The 19703-nt window shown below is 38.1% G+C and overlaps 3 protein-coding genes across 3 annotated transcripts; all 3 read left to right on the top strand.

Annotated features, from left to right (window-relative positions):
- Positions 1–9253: 9253 nt before the first annotated feature.
- Positions 9254–9844, top strand: LOC117571045 (importin subunit alpha-3-like). Its single transcript, XM_052003549.1, has one exon. It carries the CDS (start codon positions 9254–9256, stop codon positions 9842–9844), a length of 591 nt encoding a protein of 196 aa, XP_051859509.1.
- A 95-nt stretch (positions 9845–9939) lies between these two features.
- LOC117566517 (importin subunit alpha-4-like) lies at positions 9940–10779 on the top strand. Its single transcript, XM_034246058.1, has one exon. It carries the CDS (start codon positions 9940–9942, stop codon positions 10777–10779), a length of 840 nt encoding a protein of 279 aa, XP_034101949.1.
- Positions 10780–14141: 3362 nt separating this feature from the next.
- LOC117571308 (importin subunit alpha-4-like) lies at positions 14142–15362 on the top strand. The gene has a single exon (XM_052003548.1). The coding sequence runs from the start codon at positions 14142–14144 to the stop codon at positions 15360–15362; it is 1221 nt and encodes a 406-aa protein (XP_051859508.1).
- Positions 15363–19703: the final 4341 nt, after the last annotated feature.

Here is a 19703-nt window from a genome sequence, read left to right as displayed (position 1 = left end):
GCCAGCTCTGTTTAAATTGCGGTTGCACTCCAGTTCTTTAGTTGTTGCAGAGAATAAATGCACACACAGCAAACTAGCTGCTATTCAATTGACTGTGTGGCAATGGCAATGTTGGAGACTTGAATACAGTTCCGACCCGTTGACAGTTGTTGTTTATTGTTTTTGGCCTAGGCCAATATTCATTAACTTTCCATTTCCCACATTATTAAGTCCAAGAGAAAGTTGAGTAAGTGCAAAGTTTGGTTGTTATAGCAGCTGCCGCGTTTAATCACCAACTTTTTGTTTTTTTTTTGTGCAACTTTAATAAACTCGACTTCAAAACTGCGGCGAGTGCAACGAGCGCATGAAAATCGAAACCTAATCAGGCAAATTGGCCATAAAAATAAATCGCATTAGTTGGGCTGGGTCCAACTTGAGTTAAGCTGAGCTGGGCGGGTATAGAAAATGAGGCTCGCACACCTCTAAGCCTTTAAGTTGGTAACTCATGTGTGTAACTCATGAGAAGTCGATGCGAGAGTGTGTGACTGTGTGTGAGTTTGTGTGTGAATGCAGCTTGCAGGACGCAGCTGTAGCATGCTGTCTCTGTCTCTGTCTAAAACACGCACACACACAGATATAAATTCTATTTCTGCCAGTTGCACATTGGTTAAAACTATTGGTGAAATAATGTGAAAAATAATTAAGGTGTATTTCAAAATAAAATTAGAAATTCATAAAAGAACAATATTATTATTTTAGTCTAATTTTACGAGTATGTTAAGATGAATTTGAATCATATCATCACCTAAACTTTAGTAAATTGTTAGCTAAATAAATTCACATGTTCATTAGTATTGAGTTAATGATAATTACATTGGAACCAGTGTGAAGAATCGCCTTGCGGCAAATAGCATTTAACTTTGTTTGTTTAGTGTGGTGTGTAACTCAGGGACCAGCAACGGGGGCGTGTTGAAGTGCATATCAAAGTGAACTAATGAATAAATTCATTGAATCCGTAGCCAGTTCAAAGTTTGCACAGCATTCAAGTCGAATCGAATCGAATGGAGTCGAGCTGTGAGAATGCCTTTTGTTCAACATATTGAAGCAAAATGGATGAAATGCGAATCTGAGGCAAGTTGAATTTAAGTTCGTTTATTGGGCACATTTCAAGCACACATTTCTCGGCATCTCGTCAGCTATTTGTAGAAACAAACGTAATCGAAGCAAAAATGTGTGTTAACCCCACACATTTGTAGCTAAAAAGGTTTTACGCTGAGAAATTTATGCAACCCTTTGGCTTATTTATGGGCATTACTCAGGCAGAACATGAAAGTGTTTTTTAAGCCAGCTGCCTGCTGCCTGCTGGTTGCTGACTGCCGACTGCCGACTGCTGCCTTCTGAATGAGCTGCTAATTTGAAAACTGGCCATTAAAGGAGTGCAGCCAGCATCCAACAAAGTAGTAGACGAAGGACCAGAGGGGAAACTGTAATTTAATTCGCCTGGCAAACATCGCACCTGTGGCTAACATTAAATAAGGTTAGAGAGAATGAGAAAGGGTTTAAAGAAGAAAGCGGGTGAATGCTTTATATTTGTCAATTAATCAAGGCAACCAGCTCAATTAAAATTTTACACGGCAAGTGGCTTAAAAGAGTTACCAATTCTCGATGCTATAAAATTTTAATTGGTTTCAAGTGTACAGCTGTCGGCTAAACCCGGCACGAGGCAGGTGGAAGTAGAAGTTGGAAAAGAAAGCAGAAAATAAATAAACACATAAAAATATACAATTCTTTACTATAGCGCCAATTATCTCGAGGTGAACTCAAGATCAAATTACCCAACTTAGTATACACAATAAAATAAATATTTACTATTGGATTTATGAGTTGACGCCTCATTTAATGGAATTGTCTCTATGATAACGCTTTTAATTGTGGAGTAAATGAAAAGTGGAGAATTAAGAACCGATTAATTGATAAAATTGTTCAATTTTCGCAAAAGTTTATTTCAAATGTCGTATTTTACGCTCTCTTTGCGGCTTTTAGTCGAGCACATATGTTGGCCACATTGGAAATGTGCTTAAATTATACTTAAAAAGCGAATTGCGTGTGTGTTGCCAGACAGACGACTGCAAAAACATGGCACAGTTAGCGCCTAGCTCATTGGTATGTGAGAAGGCAACGGCTGCGACGGCTTTGCCAACGGAAATCACTTGAATCCGTTGTGTGACAGGGGCAGCACCTGAAATCTTCGTGGCAATGCCAGCAAACAATGCCAGAGATGCTGCATATGCTGCAAGTGGATTCGTTAAAATTTACAAAAGCCAAACACACACCCATCGAGAGTTTCACGCCCACGCACCCAAGTGATTGTTTGGCAAATGCAAAGATTTATCGAAGGGGAAATTAAGTTTTTCGATACGTGCGTGTTGCGAGGGTGAGCAGCGATCGAATTATTCCTGGCAACGGCAGCACGCTCAAGGCGCTTTATAATTTGCAAATCAATTTTTCATTATTTTCATATTATTTTTTTGCTGTGGAAGGCAGATTCGTATTTTAATTGATACTGCACTGCAATGATATGACAGCTCGAAATTGATTGACACAAAAACCAACAGACGAGCAGCGATGACAGCTGTCTGTTACCCAAAAAAAAAAAGAAAATATAAAAGAGAAAGAATACAGCAAAATAGACTCGTATTGATATGCGTACGCGGCGTATGCGTGATTTGAATGTGTGCTCTCCCGTTGCCTAGACATAATTTCATTAAGGCTCACATTTATTATTCTCATCACAGAGGACATCATACTCCAAGGAGCGCGTGCACATACAAGACCCCAGCATAGCTTAGCTATTAATACACGCAAGTAAATCTCTCGCTGTCTGCGCTGTATTAAATTCGAATTTTGTAGTTGCTTTTGTAGAGAAAATTAAAAAATAAAGAAATGAAAATAACGAGAAAGAAAACCATAAAGAGAAAACAACAATATTGCTCGTAATTTAATGCTAATTTTATGCAAATGTCACTGCTGAAGGCAGACATATTTCTGTGTGTCACAAATACAAGCGATTGGCAGTCAACAGCTTTAAGCTTTAAATTCATCAACTCAAGATCTACGTCCTCCCCGAAATTCTCGAGGGATAAATCTTCTAAATTGAAATAGCAATCGTAGCACACAAAGCGAACGGAGAGAGAAATGAGTGTCATAGGCAAGCCAAACAATTTAGTTGCAACAACTTAAGTGCTGCAAATCTCTAGGCACCTCAAAAGCATGCAATGTTTTATTTTCATTTGAGAAAATTATCAAAATAATATATTACTCTTATCCGAAGCAAAAGAGTTTTGAAACCAATTTAAATTAAATAAACTATCATAGTTAGTCTAAGCTAGATAGTTTCTCAAAATAAGACTCTAACTTAAGTGCAGCAGTTTTTAAGCCACTCAAAAGTATGTTATTTTATTTGAGTAAGTTGTATTGCAAGATTTTACAAAATAATATAATACTTTTATTCGCATCAAAAGAGTTTTGCAACCACTTTAATTCAAGTAAACTATCATAGCTAGACTAAACTAGATTGTTCCCCAAATAAGACTCTAATCGAGATTCGGATTTAATCAATATTTGGCTACGTTCGCTAATTTGTCTGCAACGCCATAAGAACACTTTGCACTCGCAGAGCACACGTAATTAGAAAAAATGTCATACCAAGGATTCTTTTGAGCTGCTGCTGGTGTGTGTGGTCAGCAAATGCTGTGGACAATGGCACCCAATTGTGACAGATAAAACGAGAAACTGGGGCAGTGAGTAGAGAACAGTAGACGAAGCCATTCGGCTTAGCAGCAGTGCAAATTGTGCTGCCATTTATTGCGCCAGAGGTGGCCAGAGCAATTTGATGGCTAGAATAATGCAGAAAACGGACAGTACTTGTATTTAGTTGTACAATGACAACTACAGACATTCTCCTCTGTGTGTGTGTGTGTTTGTCTCTGCGTTGTCCATACCCCATTTGCGTTGCATGTGGCAACGTTTGAGCTCGGCTCGGTGGTCGACTCATTGTGCCAGACAAACAAATGGCTTTTTTTATATTTTCTCTCACAGTACATAGAACAGTACTTGCTGCTAAGTCTAAGCTCACGTATAAATCAAAACGTTGCTTACCATGACAACGGATTACTCTGCTTTCAAGTAAATTTTTAAAAAACCATAATCCAAAAGTGATTAAATGAATGAAACATAAAAAAACTCCATAATAAGAAATGTTCAATTAATGTGTTTAATCAACAGTCAAAGAATTATGGAATTTAAAAGGTAATTTCGCTTAAACAAAACACAACATATTTCATTTCATTCATTTAATTAAATACTTAAAGTATTTTTAAAACAAAATTTAAAGAACTTCAAACCAATTTCATGAGTTGAGTCGTGGTCAAACAAATTTCCGTTCTTTCTACAACAGAATTCTCAGAATTACTCACAGAGTTACAGAGAATATTTTTTGCCCTCACATCGGAGCACACAGTGAATGCAATTCACCAATGTAATCCACACAGACACACACATATATAATCCATTGTAAAACTGTTTACATAAGGTTTCCTTAAATTGGTTAACGTTTACGTTCATCCCTGTTGCCGTTGTGTAGAATCCCCTTTAGTAGTAAATCCTTTAAAACTATTGTTCGTATATTGGTGTGTATCCTCCACAGCAGTGTGACTTAGGCTGTCATAAATAATGCAATGGTCGGCATGCCTGATAAATTGCTAATGTGGCCTGACAATTTGCAATCCGCAACCGCAACAAAATAAAACTCAAAATAACATAAAAAAAAGCCAACTACGATTAAAATATTGCGGCAATTGCAAAAATCGTGCAAAACGTGGCAATTTGTTGTAATTAAATAAAATACGAATTTTGGTAATATCCGTTTTTATATTTTTTTAGGGAAAAATCAAACCAATGACAACTCAGCAAAATTGTAAATCATGTTGATTGTGCTTGAATTCAAATTGATGTTCGAAAAATGATAAGCAAATTACAATGACGATGATGATGTGGAAGGCTATGTGCATTCAGTCGAGCTTAATAATTAGCAAAAAGGCAATTCGCCAAATTGAATTAGATATGAATTCATATGGCGAAATATTTGCGTGCGCAACACGTCGTATGAGCAATAAAAATGACACGCATTAATTGTACGTTATCAACGTGTGTGTGTGTGATGGTGTGTTTACGTCTGAATGTGTGGGAAAATGTACGCTAATTGAATTTTCCAAGAATATAATGAGAATGCTGTTTTGGTATGTGAATGATAGAAATTATCGTTGTACACTTACCTAACCAGCTCTCTCTATAGAATTCGGAGAAACAGTTTTAAAGGCGAATTAATTTTGTTGATGTAGAAATTCAATTAATAAACAAATTTGACGCAAATAATTGATATGGTAATCTCACTTACAGTCTTAATAACTGTTAACTTGCGGGTCGCGTGAATGAAATCATACGCCCCGTGCGCCCAATTCTAGGCGAGATAAACTAATGCCGCTGATTACGTTGAATAGCACCGTGCCACCGCCCCGCAGTATGCTAAACATTTAACAAATTGAAATTTATAAAAGCTGCAAATCTAGAACCTTCAAAGACAAAACACGGGAAGATAAAGCCAAAGCCAAAGCTGAGCTAATGCAATGACATCCAAGATTTGCTCAAGTCAATGGCTTCAATTTGCTTTTATAGCCCTCGAGGGGGGAATGTATAAATGGATGAGGATGGAGGGGCAGGGGGTACAAACTATTTGTCAGCGATGGCAGGGAAAAGCGAACAGCGCAAGGACAAGAGATTCCAAGTTGAATTCGAGTTCGAGCTGCTCGGGTTCCCTCAACTTGTTTTCACCATCATTTGCAAAGTGTAATTGTCGCAATTATCGTAAATTTTCGTCCTGAATTGTTGTCGCATTAAAGTAAATTTCAGTTTCTTTGTTTCACACTTTCCTCGCACTATTTCAGCATTAGGCGGAGTCGCGATTCGCGAAATCAAAACACGTTTGTCAAAACCAAGCAAAACCAAAGCAAAAACAAAAACAAAAAGGGACGCAGCACAAGGACTGCCAAAGGACGAGTCGCGACGGCCTGTTGCACGTTGCGAAAGCTTTCGCTCTTAAGCTCGTCAAATGCGCTCTCTTCATTTGTGGCGCTCTCTTGCCAAAGAGCAAACGCTTTTCGACCAATTCATGTGCAAACGTTTTCTTGATTTCGGCATTGCCATTATGTTAAGTGCGCCGCACTTTGATGCTGTTCATGGCACATATGAGGAGCAAGACGAAGAGGCAAAGAGGTAGCTGCTTATGTTAAACAAAAACACATTAGGCGTTTGCTATACTATATATAGTGTAAGCTGTTCGGGTTATTAGGACCAAAGTTGTTGGCCAAACTGTTGAAGCCACTACGAAACAACAGCAAAGTGTGAACGAAAGCTAAGGGGTAAAAGCATACGAAGGGAGGTTGAGGGGAAGACAGTAGGTGCTAAAGCGCTGAGCGAACAGCAGGTAATATTAACAAGCTTGCAGTTTTCGTAATGGAATTAGAAAAAGGGCATCAAAAAAATATGAGAACACTGAGATAAAACTAGAGAGCAAACAGCAGAGGTAAGGACGAAGTGAAGGGCACGCAGGGCGCCAAAGAGGCAGACAGCTGAGCGATAAGTTGATGAAAAAATACAAATTGGATTGGCCTTAATTGCATTTACTTGGAGCTAGTTTAGCAGGGCCAAAATTCACTCTACACAAGTACGAGTACACAAAATACGGGCACTTCGCAATACGGTGTCTGAAAAGCGAATAACAATGTGAGCTAATGAGTGTAGGGGTATTCAGACTGCCAAAGTCAATTTCATTCGTATTCATTCATTCCATTAGAGGCAAACTAGTGTAATTAGCATCATTGGATTGGATAACCCGCAGCTCGTATTATATGTTATGTTCATATTTCACATAATTCTCATTCGCCATGCTATAATAGTTATCTATTTTTAATATTCATTGGTATAATGTGAAATAATTGTAGTGAATAATAGCATTAAAAGTTATACGCATATTTATTGAAAGTTTCAATTGATTCTAGGCTTATTTCAAATATTTCCGGCTTATAGCAACTAATGCATTAAATGAATTTGCGGTTTTATTTCAATAATTAAATGTTTTCTAAATTAGATAAATAGTTGTGTTCGTTTCCTTTTTTAAAAGGAATTGTATTTAAATGAATGTAAAACTGATAATAATTTTTTCTGTCCTTTTTCATAAAGATGGTCTTGAGAAAATTCAATCAGTTTGAAATAGAAATCGAGACTTTAATGATCTACATATATGTTGTATGTCAACTTGAAGAGCCATTCTATAAAATCGTATCACACAAAAAAAGTAATATAAATTCTCGTATTGTCTGCACTCAATTGATAAACTGCAAATAAATGCAATTGCTTGCCTTGCTTGCTCTTTGAAATGTGGCAAAGAGTGTGGAAAAGTCTGGAAGACACGCAAGTAACGCGTGAGCTGAGAATTTTAGATGCAATCACAGCAGCTAGCAACAGCAACAGCAACAGCAGCAAGGAGCAACGATGTCGTCTTGTTGTCGAGCAAGAAACCGCCTGGGGACTGTGACATGTGCGGCAAATTCATCACATGACAAGGAAAAGGACCCAAAACCATCTCCATTGCCATTGCCATTGCCCTTCAATGTGTCAACCTGACGAGGTGTCAAAGTGCCAAGGCAGCGCCTTCTAGGAAATCGTTTAGCTGATGGGTTTTGGGTGAAGGCAGCTTAAATGAAAATTTAAATATGCAAGTACATTTTCAGCGAGTCGAGAACGTTGACTAACTATTAACACGTTATGACATTTGCAGCTGGAAGCTGAGATTGACAAAGACACTACAGACAAGGGAGAGGCAATAGGAAGAGGCAGGCAGGCATTGACAACTAAATGTCAATTTATTTTACAACCAACACGAGGCAAGAGCAAGACTCATTTTCTGTACTATATATACTACATACGTGGATCCATAGAGAGAAGCCAGACAACAACTTTGGACAAGTTTTGACTTTCAATTTTGCAAATGAGGTGCTGAAGACATGAGCAAAGTTTGTGCGATAACAGACAGGGCACAAGACACAAGACACAGCACACAGGACACAGAACACACGCATAGGACAGTACAGGGAAGACATAAGGCACTAAGGCCAAGGTGGTTGCCAGGTGTATGTGTGTGTGTGAGTGTTGTTTACAAGTTAACTGATTTATGCTCGTGATTTTGGTTAGAAAGTTTCCATTTAACACATTTTGATGATATGCCAGAGCAGAAATCTGGCTAGTGCAAGTGTGTACTTTGTAGTATGAACAAAATGTCGCCTTAAATCTCGTTCAATCTTGTGGATAAATTGCTAAATAAGTTTACAATATTTACCCAAATAATTGAAGCAGCCACGAACAGATAAGACAGTAAAATTCAAAGCTAATCAAAGTAATTAAATTGAACAAGTTAGAAAGCGAGTGTGCTCGACTGTAAGAAACCCGCTACCCATTATAAATAATATAGTAAACCAACAAAATAGTGCGGTGTTAATTTAAAAATTTTCTAAATTAATATACCGCTAAAATACTTAAATAACAAGAGCTATATTTAATATATTGATGATATTGATAATATACTGATATATTGATAATGATAATAATATACTGATATATATATCAGTATATGATATCAAAATATTATATATCAGATTAGCAGCCAAAGAAAAACTAAGACCCGTAGTGATCACAACCAAATTTTTAGTCGTCATCATACTATACGTAATGCGATTCAATCTTTAAAATTACGCTAGTTATTCAATTTGTATCGATTTAATAAAAAATACTTGAACTGTGTGCAAGCATAACAAGTGGTGTCAACAAAAAGTATATCTCTATCTCTTATAGTCTCTGAGATGTGAGTGTTCAGACAGACGGACATGGCTATATCGTCTCGTCTGATCCTTACCTTTGCCTATTACATACATTTCCAAGAGGCACAAAGTTATATAACCCTTCTACCCTATGAGTATCGTGTACAAAAACTAAACACCAAAAACCGATCAATAACGTCAAGAGAAATTTAGCTTAGTATTTGCTCTCAATCTTTTACTCAGTATATATCAAACAATAGAGCAAGTCGGAAAGTGTAGAACATATTTTAAGAATTCGTGTGAAAATAAAGTTGAGCTTGAATTATTTTATTTGTTGCTAAAATATGGATCGTCGTCAGAAGTATAAGAACGAGGGCAAGGATCAGAATGAGATGCGTCGTCGACGCGGTGAGGTGTCTGTCGATCTGCGTAAAAATAAACGCGATGATGCAATTATGAAGCGACGCAATGTGCTCGATATAGATGTGAACAAAGAAGTCGATGAGCTGCTGCCCAACTCAATGAATGCCAAGCTACTCGCCATTGCTGCCTCCGATTCCTCACATCCGGAGGAGCAGTTGGCCGCTGTTAAGAAGGTGCGTGAATTGATTTCACTTGAGAATGCGCCAGTCGAAACACTGATAAACAACGGAATGCTGCCCATTCTAGTTGAGTGCATCAAACCCTTTAATTCGCCACAATTGCAGCTCGAAACTGTCTGGACATTGACAAACATTGCTTCAGGACCATCTGAACTAACACATAAAGTGGCCACCTCGGGAGCTGTGCCCATATTAGTTAATCTGGTTAGTGCAGGTGACTTTAAGGTAGCCGATCAAGCCATTTGGGCATTGGGCAACATTATTGGCGACGGGCCGAGAAACGAGACTTTGTACTTGGCTTTGGCCTCATTCAGCCAATCCTTAACCTGGTAGAGGCTGAGCTTCCAATTAGTTTTGTACGCAACATTGCATGGGTGATTGGGAACATATCTAGAAAATGGGAGCCCGTGGTATCGCAACAGATTACAATGGAGATTCAGCCTGCATTGAAAGTGCTGCTCGAATACACTGACGATCAGGTGGTGTGGGACACAATATGGGCCATCAATAACTTTACAGAAGACAAAGATCGCATCCAGATCATCGTCGAGAGTGGCATTGTGCCCAAGATCGTGAGTCTGGTCGGCAGCAACGTTGTATCTATAAAGTGTGCTGCCGTGAATTGTCTTGGCAACATTGTAACTGGAACCGATGAGCAGACGCAAGCGGTGCTTGATTCCAATATTCTATCGTACTTTCCAACACTCTGCTTGCATCCCGATATGCAACTGCGCAGGAACATTATGTGGTTTCTATCGAATATCATGGCTGGTACCGTGTCACAAATTCAGCAAGTTATTGACGCCGGCCTAATGTCACCGATCATTGAGAATATGTGCAACGGCGACTTTGCAATCCAGCGCGAAGCCGCCTATGCAATCGGCAGTCTATGCAGCAAAGGTGCACGCGAGCAAGTAAATGTCATCATCCACGATCGTGTCATTTCGTCGTATTGTCATTTGTTGGTTTGCCACGATATAGAACTCATCAAGTCTGTACTCAATGGATTGAAAGATATGCTGGAAAAATCCGAACCAGATCAGTTGGAAGTTGCCATTTTGATTGAAGAGTGCGGAGGACTCGATAAAATCGAGAGTCTGCAGAACCATGAGAACAATGAGATTTATAAGTTGGCCTTCGAATTGATTGAGACATACTTTGTAGATGATGACGAAGAAGATTGCCTGCTACCGACTTTAAATTCATCACAGATTCAGTTTGATCCAAACGCTGGCAATCAACCAGGCAGCAAGCCATTCAATTTTTAATCGCATACAGTGCGTATACTTAACATGCTCGCACAACTTAGCTCCATTTTTTTTAATTTCTGTATTTACAAAATTGTTCACCGTTATTAACCGTTGCTTAAAATTTGTAATGGCATGCCTTAATCAAGTATTTGTCGCTTTTGAGTTATTCAATTAAATCTGTTTAAAATATGAATGTTTCCTTAAACCCGCAAGCTGAGTTAAGTGAAATTAAAGCCAAACTCTGGAAAGCAAACTGACGGCAGCTCATTCCATTTTTATTGGTATACAGTGCGTATACGTAACATCTTATATTTTGCAACTCCTAACATATTTCCAATTAGATTAGTGTATTAATTTAATTTGAATATGCTCATGGAAATTACTTAAAGAAAAGCCTAAAACTCATGCATTATTTTTTTATTTGAATTTTTCATTTATGTTTTAAATATGAATAAACATATTCTCAAATCCGTAATCATAATTTATCGAAATTTATTTAAATTTGTTTTTAAGAATGCATTTAATGTAAATCTCTCATTTATAAATAAAAAGTCTCCATTGCCTTACCCCGGGCTTCGTAAACAATATCAAATTCTCTTTGAGCCTTTATTTTTACCTCAAGTCTAAGTACAAGTACTTTCTAGCATTTTTCTCATTGGCTTACAGACATTGGCTTGCTCGTCTGCTGCCGCGACCCCAATTTAAAAGTCATTTGGCTGAACGCCTTGCCGCTATGGAAATGCTTGTAGACCAATGAAAAGGACGAATTCGCTTGCATTTGCTTTTTATTCATGGCTTCATTTAAATGGAAATTATTAGTGTCATTTGTAGCTACTGCCCCAGGATCTCAGAGGAGAAAAAAAAACAAAAAAAAATAGAACAGAAAAAAACAAATTTTGTTAAATTCTCATAAAATTGTCCTGGGGCAAGGAAAGTAGTCGAGGGGGACATTCATAGCGCCTATGACCTTGGCAGCTAAGTTGCTCGATGCAGAGCATCAAATGGGGAGAGAAACTGTGACGCTGTGACGTTGTCCTTTTCGCTGCGAGGGCCAACCATAATGTTTGCATAATTTACTTGCGTTTAAAGGTTTTAAATTACTTTTTAATTTGGTATTTTCGTCTTGAGTTACGCAACCAGCGGCAGCAACGGCGCACAAAACTGAAAACAACTCAAATAAATATGCAAATTTCTGCGCTTTTTATTTTTTGTTTATTGAAAACATATTCTGCAAGGCGGAAATGGCTGACAATCGGTGACTTCGGAGAGAGGGAAAGAAGCGTGGCATCTGCGCCCAGCTTTTGTTGTCAGCTCACTCTCCTCTCTCGATATTTATGGGCAGCCCCAAAGGGCAGGTGCTCGAAATCGATTTCGCTCGCAATTCGCCACAAAAACTCATTACAGCAAATGCCCATAAAATGTGTGAGTGAGAGAAGGGACTTTTGTCATGCAAATATTGCACAAAATTCAATTTTTGATTGCACCAACAAAATTGTGATAAAATGTGCGAATGATTTGCATTGGCAGAATAACTTATCTGCTGGTGACATTCTTGTTTATTGGCTACTCGCATGGCGAGAATATGGAACAAAGGAAGCATAATACAAAGGCGCATGCTGTGCAACATTGATAGAAGTATTTAAAAAAAATTAATTATGCATATTTACTCGTACCTTGCCACATGCCACAAATGCATTCGAGAGACCGAAGAGAAGCTGAGCAAAAGTTGTCACAAAGTTGAATGAAAATCACTTTTCAAGAGTGAGTTGCTAAGGCATTGTGGGTTTGAAAAGCGGATGCAAGTTTATAGCCTGCTGGCAACCAAACAATGATAAACCCTCGAAGCTTTCAATTGTGAAAAACTGTCAGCTTCGTGTGCCGAGAGCGAGTCTCGAGCCCTCATTTGTAATTCAAGTTTGACAGTAGCTGCTCAGCTAAGCAGACATTGATGTGTGTGGCATGCCTCTGGCTGAGTGCCTCATGCCTCATGTAGTTGGACTTACTTGGCATCGATCACATAACACACACACACAAGCACTCACACTCATTGCCTGGGTCACGTGCTGCACTCTGTGCAACCTAATGCTGCTGCTGATGCAACCGCCTTCTTACTGCTTTGCAATATTGATGCATTGCCAGGCTGCTTAGCATGTGACCAGGAGCCAGGCCAAGTCATGCATAATGCCTGCCACCTGACCCACCTTTCGCCCTCTCTGTCTCTGCCTCTTTGAGTCGCTACATGTCCTTCACGCTCTGTCTCTCTTTCTCTCTCTCGTTCTCTCTCTCTCTCTCTCTTTACTATTTGTGGTCATGTCAATTTGGTACAATTACTTTGCATGCCGTTTGGCATAAATTAATTGCAATAGAGCTGGCGTTACGGTGTGCACTTGATATATGCGACACATTAAGGTCTCGTTGCCACGTAATTAAATATTGTGCGCTATAAATCAAGGTGCTTAGCCTTTTTCTATTCCCCTTGATTTACAGCGTGTCGTAAATGGCCAAATAGCCCTAAATATGAATACCTGATGAGTTTTCTGGCTATCCTAACCAAACGGGAACGAAAAAATTACCCAATTTACAGCGTTTTAATAATGCAGCAGTACTTTGGTGATAGTTTATGGCGCAAGTAAATTAACAACGAACTAAAAAGGCTTAACAGGTAGTTGAGAAAGGAACAGTGACGGAAAATTTAGGGATTAACTCTCCGCATTTAAAGAATTCTTTAATGATGATGAAGCAATTTTGATGATTTATTAATTGCAATATTTCTCCTATAATACCTACATTTTACAAGCTTTGATATGTATGTTAAGCAATTTAACAAATAGTTGAGAACGGAAAAGTGTCAGAATATTTAGGGAATAATTCTTTGAATTTAAAACTCTCTTTAATAATACCAAACTAAATATATTACCTTTTGAATTGTGATATTTCATTCATTATATTTAAATATAGACGTTTTTTTTAATAACTTAATTTTTTATCTGATCGCAACCAAATTTTTAGTTTTTAAAATTACGCTAGCTATTCGATTTTTATCGATTTAAAAAAAAGAAACTTGATCTTCGTGCAAGCATAACAAGTGGTGTCAACAAAAAGTATATCTCTATCTCTTATCTCTCTAAGAGCCTGTTACATACATTTTCTAGAGGCACAAAGTTATATATTATAAACCTTCTACCCTTGAGTATCGGGAACAAAAATTAAATACAATAAAACCGATCAATAACGTCAAGAGAAATTTAGCTTAGTATTTGCTCTCAATCTTTTACTCAGTATATATCAAACAATAGAGCAAGTCGGAAAGTATAGAACATATTTTAAAAATTCGTGTGAAAATATAGTTGAGTTTGAATTATTTTATTTGTTGCCAAAATATGGATCGTCGTCAAAAGTATAAGAACGAGGGCAACGATCAGAATGAGATGCGTCGTCGACGCGGTGAGGTGTCTGTCGATCTGCGTAAAAATAAACGCGATGATGCAATTATGAAGCGACGCAATGTGCTCGATATAGATGTGAACAAAGAAGTCGATGAGCTGCTGCCCAACTCAATGAATGCCAAGCTACTCGCCATTGCTGCCTCCGATTCCTCACATCCGGAGGAGCAGTTGGCCGCTGTTAAGAAGGTGCGTGAATTGATTTCACTTGAGAATGCGCCAGTCGAAACACTGATAAACAACGGAATGCTGCCCATTCTAGTTGAGTGCATCAAACCCTTTAATTCGCCACAATTGCAGCTCGAAGCTGTCTGGACATTGACAAACATTGCTTCAGGACCATCTGAACTAACACATAAAGTGGCCACCTCGGGAGCTGTGCCCATATTAGTTAATCTGGTTAGTGCAGGTGACTTTAAGGTAGCCGATCAAGCCATTTGGGCATTGGGCAACATTATTGACGACGGGCCCGAGAAACGAGACTTTGTACTTGGCTTTGGCCTCATTCAGCCAATCCTTAACCTGGTAGAGGCTGAGCTTCCAATTAGTTTTGTACGCAACATTGCATGGGTGATTGGGAACATATCTAGAAAATGGGAGCCCGTGGTATCGCAACAGATTACAATGGAGATTCAGCCTGCATTGAAAGTGCTGCTCGAATACACTGACGATCAGGTGGTGTGGGACACAATATGGGCCATCAATAACTTTACAGAAGACAAAGATCGCATCCAGATCATCGTCGAGAGTGGCATTGTGCCCAAGATCGTGAGTCTGGTCGGCAGCAACGTTGTATCTATAAAGTGTGCTGCCGTGAATTGTCTTGGCAACATTGTAACTGGAACCGATGAGCAGACGCAAGCGGTGCTTGATTCCAATATTCTATCGTACTTTCCAACACTCTGCTTGCATCCCGATATGCAACTGCGCAGGAACATTATGTGGTTTCTATCGAATATCATGGCTGGTACCGTGTCACAAATTCAGCAAGTTATTGACGCCGGCCTAATGCCACCGATCATTGAGAACTTGTGGAGCGGCGACTTTGTAATCCAGCGCGAAGCCGCCTATGTAATCATCAATCTATGCCGCAATGGTTCACGCGAGCAAGTAAATAGCATGATTTATGATTTGCAATATTTCTACTATAATATTTAGATTTTATAAGCTTGTTAATATGTATTTTCATTCATAATATAATATTTAAATACATCAAAACTAAGAGTGAATATAGGAATGAACTCTCAAAAATGAAATAACTGATTTTTTCTATTTCAGTTACCATATTTCATTCATTGCATTTTAATTTCGAAATCAAATTTTTGAACTTAGATAATTTTAGCGGTTAAGCAGATAGTGGATAAGCGAACAATAAATTTAGGGATTAACACTCCGAAATGAAAGAACTCTTCTATAATATTTTTATTCTACCGAAATTTCGTAATTTTTACGATTCTGTGATATTTGAATTCATATATTATAATATATGTTACAAACTTGACCATAAATTAAAAGCTAAGGGTTTAATTAAATTTATTTTTATTTAAAGTGATGGCAGCTTGTAGTCAAAGTATGAAGCTTTCGTGAAGAGCTCTCTTAAGAACACATAACTTAGTTTTAAGGGGCCGTCGAGTTGAGTTAAAAGTGCAAAGTGATTTGTATGCAAAGCAATCGACATGTGGTGGCCGATGCCTTTTATATTTTAGCAAATTCCAAATGAATATCCAAACAGTTTAACAAATAAATGCCAACAACTACAAATAAACAAACAAATAAATAAATAAATAGCAAGCGACGACGACGCATGGAGAAAAAGCAAAAAAAAAAAATCGGGCAACAAAAAACGAAAAAAAAAACTGAAACAGCTGCCAAATGCGAATGGGAATGCGAATTGTCGAATGGCAAGAGCTGAAAAGCAAATAAAAACTGAAAGCCAAAATCTGAAAGTGAAAAGTTGTACACAAAATGCGTCGTATTAACGCCTCATCCCCCGCTCCCTCACACACTTCCTCACCCGTTTACGCCCCCTAACGCCTACGTCCATGCATTCCAAGTAGAACCCGAAAATACCTTTGCCTCTCGCTCCGATAGAAATAATAACAACAACGACAACGACAACACAAATACATACGAGAATTTATGTGCAATCAGACCGACACGTATGCTTTACGTGTTTGCCCCGTCGAGCACACACACACACTCACACACACACATCGTTCACCTCACGTCTCCTGTGCTTTGGTGCCACAGAAGCCGCTGGCCATCATTGGCACCCCACGGCGTTCTCGTAAAACCTAAACCTAAACCTAAACCCAAGTCGAAAGCCAGCAACACAACACAACACAACACGCCAAGCAAAACACCCAAAAGCACTGACCTTTGCCCCCCGAAAGATTATGGACGACGTCAGGCATCGTCAGAGGGAATAGAGGAATATGGAAGAGAGATGGGAGAAGAGAGAAGGGAAAGCATGAATTCATGTTTAAGTGTGTGCACTCGTATTTGCCATCGCCATTGTATGGCAAACATTTCATTTGTCGTCTGTTTGTGTTTGTGTTTTACTCGACGCTTCTAACGGGACAGCAGTGAGCAAACTTAAGGAGCTTTCGAAAATGAACTATAAACACTTGAACCTGGATATGCGGCAGCCCAACAGATCAGAGATCATTTTATCATCGCGCGTGCTGCCTCGGCAAGTGATTGTCTAAGAGTTAATACTCAATACAGTTGCTTATATTGAGTCTATGACAACGATAACGATTTAGTACTAATAAAACAAATTCCCATTATGTGTTACTATATAAGAAAAGATTGTAGAAGATTTTTAATCGAATACTGCTTGAATTTTTCTATAATTATTATTATTATTACTCCAATGAACAACCTCAAACATAAAACGTTAATCACCTTTTCAGCTTTACAATTGTGAAGAGTTGTCTATGTAAATTATGCGTCATTATTATGTAAGGATTTTCATTAAAATAATTTTGAATTTGTTTCTTTTATCTCAAAATCAAATTTAGAATATGATAAATAAATTTTAAATAAATAAACAATAAAGATACAAATTTTCTACTTTAAACTGAAACATCATAATAAAATTTCTTTACCATTATTATGAAGGAGGTTTCTTTAAGTGAAATAAAATTGGGATAAATTTGCATAATTTTTGTAATATTAACTACAACGAAAATGAGAAAACGTTTGCTAACTTTAAATATACTTGAAGTGTTTCAAGTGTTTGGCTAACAAGTGCTATTAAGTTAAGCGGCCATCATGTGCTCCTACTTACTCTGCGCTCTACGTGACTGACGTCCCCCAAGAAGTTACTTGATCTGCTGACACAATTAGTGCTGTTGAAAACCTCAAATTGTTACGTATACGCGATGTGTTGCATCAAGAATGCCAATTACGTGGCCGCAACAGACTGTTCCATACTTTTGGCTACCAATTACAGTCCATTATGCAAAATAAGCACATCAATGCACGCACACAACCAAAGTAAAGTACATAACATACAACAACACTCGATACTATCCAGTATTCAGCATTCGTTGTGCTTGTGTATGAGGGTCGCAGCTCATTTGCGACCTCAAATGTATGGTCCAAAAATGAGTCTGCAAATTGACGACGACTAAAATGCAATTTAAAGGCAATTCCGTGTGCGTGACATCCTACTCTATCTGACAATCTGAACAACAGGCGAACGGACTGTTTGGCATTTGAATTAACAGCATATAAGCGCGCATAGTTAATGAGCCCTGCAATTGTGGCTCGCTTTCGTCTCTCTCGTAAGTACACACGCGAAGAGGAGCAAAGGACGTTTTTATTGATAGGTTTGCTGAACTCATGTGACGTTGGCTTCCAGAGAGCACTTTGAATTCAATCGAGTTGATCAGCAATGTTGTCAGTTAAGATTCAACTTCTTTTTTAGATATTGTATAATCTAGAAAGTACAACTAATAAATAAAAATTGTTATATTGCTGGATCGAGATGAATATACTAAAACTATTTGTCGGGGAATATGTAATGCAGTAGAATATTTGATATGCGAGTTTATGGTGTGACCATTTGCTATGTTGGTAGATACTAGTTCTGGGAGATTTATGTCTCAGTTTTTGAACGGAGGCTGTTGCTAAGTTTGGTGTCACTTCTTTTTCTCCTCTCTCTCGATACTTGTGTTAAATAAAAGTGAAGTTAAAATTATGAGCAGCAAAGACTTCGAAGATTCACTGCATCCGCCAGAAGAAAGCGACTGATGGAGTCGGCTTGGAATGACGCTGGTTCTTAACATATTCGATATAATTTTGAATTTGGTTTTATCTAAAGTTTTAATAGATTACAATTAAAATGAATATTGTAAAATATAATTACAAATTGTTATATACCTGTGTCTAGTTGAATTTACTTCGATTTTAAAATATCGCAATCAGAAAAATATTTAAAAACTTAAAAAAAATAGAAACTACAACTGATGAATATTATCTTTTGTCTCTTAGGTAAATTAAATTAAATTTACTTAGTTTCTGATAGATTACAGTCAAAAAGAACGCTATAAAATATTATTATAGAAACTATAAAATAAAACTGTTAAATATAAACTTGTATAGAATTTACTCTAGTTGAATGTATTTCGATTTTAATAGATTACAATCAAAAACAATTACCAAATCAACATATTTACATTTTTTACCTTTACGTTTTGCCGTAAATACAACATTTGCATACGCAATTAAAATGACAATGCTTGCAAAAAAACGCACACAAAACGAAAAAGAAACGATCTATCAACTGGGGATAATGCTCACAATGGTCAACCAATGAATTGTGTGACCTGGCTTTAAGGATCCCAACTCACTCGAACGCATAAACAAATGGAAAGTGTGGAATTTAATTTCAGTGAAATGTGTTTAACTCACGCGAGCAGAGATATACTAAAGAAAATAATGGACAGGCCCTAGGACATTCTTTTATGTGTGCATAAATACGTGTATGTATGTGTAAGTGTGTGTGTGTCTGTTTGTGTACTTATGTGTATATATGTGTGTGTGTGTGCAAACATTTCACTATTTGAAAATTAAATGGATTTCTATTTGGCTTCACTGGCATTCAGGACAGTCAACCACTTGACATGCTCTCGCTCTATCTCTCACTCCTTCTCGCTCTCGCTCTCGCTCTCTCTCTCTCTCTCTCTCTCTCTCTCTCTCTGGTTAGTGTATAAAAGTGCGTTGAAGTGTAGATGACGACCAACAAGCGCCGAACTCAGAAATGTCCCTTTTTTCGAGTGCGCCATCCCGTCGAGCTTCACCAACCACCAACCATCTGCCACCCACCGATTCCCTCTTCCCTTCGGAGGGTTCTGGTTCTGTGTCAGCGACAGCGCTGCCAGTATGTGACTGTCAGGCGAAGTCTTAAGTGTGCGTAATGATTGTGGCAAGCAAACTAAACTTGACTCAACTCAACTCAACTCACTCCAGTCAACTGCCAACTGTCGACTG

This window comes from Drosophila albomicans, chromosome 3 (assembly GCF_009650485.2).
Source record: "Drosophila albomicans strain 15112-1751.03 chromosome 3, ASM965048v2, whole genome shotgun sequence".
Taxonomy (NCBI): domain Eukaryota; kingdom Metazoa; phylum Arthropoda; class Insecta; order Diptera; family Drosophilidae; genus Drosophila; species Drosophila albomicans.
Note: the sequence above shows the minus strand (reverse complement) of the source record. Positions and strands in the feature narration are given on the sequence as shown.

Excerpts from the sequence above, each read along its gene's own strand:
- LOC117571045 (XM_052003549.1), top strand. The coding sequence starts at position 9,254 with ATGGATCGTCGTCAGAAGTATAAGAACGAGGGCAAGGATCAGAATGAG.
- LOC117566517 (XM_034246058.1), top strand. The coding sequence starts at position 9,940 with ATGGAGATTCAGCCTGCATTGAAAGTGCTGCTCGAATACACTGACGAT.
- LOC117571308 (XM_052003548.1), top strand. The coding sequence starts at position 14,142 with ATGGATCGTCGTCAAAAGTATAAGAACGAGGGCAACGATCAGAATGAG.